The sequence below is a fragment of the Augochlora pura genome, unplaced genomic scaffold (assembly GCF_028453695.1).
Source record: "Augochlora pura isolate Apur16 unplaced genomic scaffold, APUR_v2.2.1 APUR_unplaced_1861, whole genome shotgun sequence".
In the NCBI taxonomy this organism is placed as follows: Eukaryota; Metazoa; Arthropoda; class Insecta; order Hymenoptera; family Halictidae; genus Augochlora; species Augochlora pura.
The window spans coordinates 1-3608 of NW_027581952.1; the positions used below are offsets into that span (position 1 = coordinate 1).

General features: G+C 43.1%; 1 protein-coding gene across 1 annotated transcript; it reads left to right on the forward strand.

The window, feature by feature from the left end:
- Window positions 1–641: 641 nt before the first annotated feature.
- Window positions 642–3536, forward strand: LOC144477550 (integrin beta-nu-like; the record flags this gene model as incomplete). Its single annotated transcript, XM_078195278.1, has 8 exons — window positions 642–914; window positions 1247–1491; window positions 1560–1845; window positions 1902–2066; window positions 2129–2587; window positions 2880–3042; window positions 3104–3270; window positions 3346–3536. Coding segments are annotated over exons 1-8 (1835 nt in total), but the record flags the coding sequence as incomplete, so codon positions are not given.
- Between the last annotated feature and the right edge of the window lie 72 nt (window positions 3537–3608).

A 3608-nucleotide genomic window follows, 5' to 3' on the forward strand; every position in this document is an offset into this window, starting at 1 on the left:
CCACCTGTACCAAATTTTTCCAGCAACAAAGCTTTCCTTAAAGCTTGCGCGCTTGCTAAACTTCAGCATCGTTTTGGCATCGAGCGCAGCAAATTCAGAATCATTTATCCAATGCAAATCACGACGTTATAACAATCGATATTAGCTACAACTGCAGCCGAGTCTTTCTGTAGCTAAGACCACTTCTGTACAAAGTGTAAATAAACGGATTCTCCGGAATTAGACTTACAACCACTTCGTTAAAGTGATGTAAATCCAAGTCGCCAAACGAGGCGAACGATAAGACACCACACATCCTTTCCACAAGGAAGTTGACACGATGTATCTGTTCGGGGAAAATGTACAGTAGACACAGTCATTCTATCATTGATATTAATATGATTATACTTAAGGTAGCACGAGCTAATAATAATTCAGTACCGCTTCTAAGCAGCTTGAATTCGCATGGTAGATAAAATCGGTCGGCGATTTGTAAATACTGCAAGGTGTGCCACCAGATACACACCACCGACATCTAGTTTTCAAATGAAATCGCCGTTTATCGTTATCAATAAACGCAGATATCAGATACGTTAGCACCGATGCTAGCGCCAATTGCGATAGTTCCGTACTAAATCTCGTACAGGTAACACGAAATCAGAAGAATATTCCTCTCTCTTCAGTTAAATCACTGCACCCCTAGTACCAGAAAGGGATAACAAGATTTTAAAGTGTGCTCTGATCTTTTTTATTCGTATGTTATTTTATCTGCGAAAATGAGAATTTCTGAAATGCAGCTATTTGTGGTTGTGCTGGTACTTGGATGGAACCACCTCGAAGCCCTGGATACGAAGCTAATGAAACTTTGCGTATCCAAGAAAACCTGCGAGAGTTGTTTAGAGACCAATTCCTACTGTGCATGGTGCAGCGACTGGGTAAAGCTTTCAACCTCATTGAAACAGATAAAGGATAATTCCTCTCTCCGCATCTATTGAGAAATACCGTAATATTATTTTCCCCTAAGCTCGGATAAATTCATTCTGATTCACTTACAAACTAACAAGAAACAAAATGAAATAATAAACGAAAAGACAGTAAAAAATATAGGATCTCTTGGCAATTTGGTTAGCTCCATGTGGCTCCCCTTTTATACGATCGCATATGAGAAACTTTACAAGTTAAAAGTCTTACATGAAAGAATGCGAATGGATCCAGTTATGATTGCTACCAGGTAGCTATCAAAATGTCATTTCACGTATTTTCCCAGTCTTACTCGAACTACACGATGGGTAAACCCAGATGCAACTTGCCGGAAAGCCTGGAGGCGTTCGGCTGCAATCGCAAAGAGATTCATAAAGCTTTGGAAAGCTCGAAGAAGGTGCTGAAGGACGAGGACTTCCAAGACGTCACGCAGCCCGATCAGGCACCCGTGCAGCTGAAACCGCAGAAGGTCAGCGTGAAGATCCAGCCACACTCGAAAATAGAAATTCCTCTGCATTACAGACCAGCTAAGTGCGTCTCGATGAGTGTTCAATACTCTATCCATCGGCTAAACTTTCTGCAAATGGTCCTCTTTATAGGAACTATCCTCTTGACCTGTATTACTTGATGGACTTGACACTTACGATGAAGGATGACCTAGACACCTTGATTGAACTGGCTCAGAACATATCGCACACGCTAAAAATGTTCACCAACAATTATCGTTTCGGATTCGGTAGTTACGCTGATAAACCGCTGATGCCTGTGGTGTTTTCAGCATATAGGGACAATTCTTGCAAGAGCGAGCACAAAAGTTGCATACCGCTCTATGCGTTCCGACATCGTCTGAGCCTTACCAATGAAATTCAGGAGTTCATCGAAGAGGTGCATAGATTTTTCACGTGCCAAACTTCGTCAAAATCAACTTGTTTCTGATTTAGATCGACGACATCGATATCGTCGGAAACCTGGACAATCTAAAGGCAGGGATGGAAGCTGTGGTTCAGGCTGTAGTATGCAAGGAAAAGATCGGCTGGGGTTATCAATCGCGGAAGATAATTCTGATGGCCACCGACGGGTTGCTGCATTTCGCTGGGGATGGCAAGGTACCATAAAGGGTTAGACATTTTTGTTGTGAAGCATTCCGAGATTCGAAAATCGTTTTCAGCTAACGGGCACCGTGGACCGCTCAGACTTCCAGTGTCATCTCGACGAAAACGGAATATATACCATGGCTGAAAAATTCGATTACCCATCTTTGGCAGAGGTGTCGAGGATATTGAAGGATAATAAGGTCAATCTCTTATTCGCTGTGACGGAAGATCGACGTCCGGAATACGAGCTAATGGTTGACTTGTTGGAAGAGAAGGCGCGAGTAGCCACGTTGGCTGAGAACAGCTCCAACATTCTGCAGATTATCGAGAGCTATTATCACGACCTGATCACGAAAGTTGTGCTACGGGACAATTCGACTGATCCGCTTCGCGTGGAGTATTTTTCGAATTGCGGAAGAGCAGGTGAAGAAAGAATTAAAACATCTGATTGCGAAGGGCTAGAAGAGGGCAAGGTGTATAACTTCTCGTTAGTACTTTCCTTTGACAAATGTCCAAGAAACCAGAGTGCGTTGGTAAGTGACATTGAAGATTTTGATGCTGTAAAAAGGCTTACAGCAGAAAAATTTTCAATCATAAATTGTAATAGTTTACATAGTGACACTTTAGTCACAACAACCACGCGAGCAGTGTTCCCTCGTGGTTGCGACCGTAGGAATCACTGCTCCTTGGTGACTGCAATCATTTAGACAATTTGCCCCTTCATTGCTGCAATTTTGTAAACAGTACCCCTTGGTAATGACCACTCAGATGATCCAGCTAGCGTTCTATGTTTTGGATAGTTTATTTGAATTGATTATTTTTCAGCAACAAACGATCGTAATCGAGGACGCACTAGCATCCGAAGCCTCTAAAATTGTGATCGACGTTGAACTGTTATGCGGTTGCGACTGCAAGGACTCCATTTATTCACGTTGCGTGCACGGTACCGATGAGTGTGGCTTCTGCAAATGTAATTTTGGATGGTCCGGTGAGAAATTTGTTAACATTACAATTAACAGTGTTATTACCGATGAACGACAATTTTGTAGGAGAGTATTGCGACTGCGATCAGAGCAGCCTGGTAGATTACAAGCGACAATGTATCGCTCCCAGTGCCGAGACCGTCTGTTCGAATCGAGGGGAATGCATTTGTGGCAGCTGCATGTGCGATGATGAGTACTTGGGACGGTTCTGCGAATGCACTCCATGCGAAAGGGTAAATTTAAAGCTCGCATATCAAACGGAAATGAGCCATCCTTGCCCACATTTTTAACGACCTTTTCGATGTTAGTCCGACGGCGTGGAATGTGGAGGCAAAGGGATATGCAACTGCGGCATCTGTGATTGTTTACCAGGCTGGAAAGGTAACACCTGTGAATGTGCATCAATGAAGGAGCTTTGTATGGCTCCAGGCAGCGAAAACGTCTGCTCTGGTAACGGGGACTGCGACTGCGGCGAGTGTCGGTTCGTATTTGATCATTTGTACACCAATTCTCCGCGATATATGTATAATGCCTATTTATTATTTTCGAATATTTTCCTTTAGGTGAATAA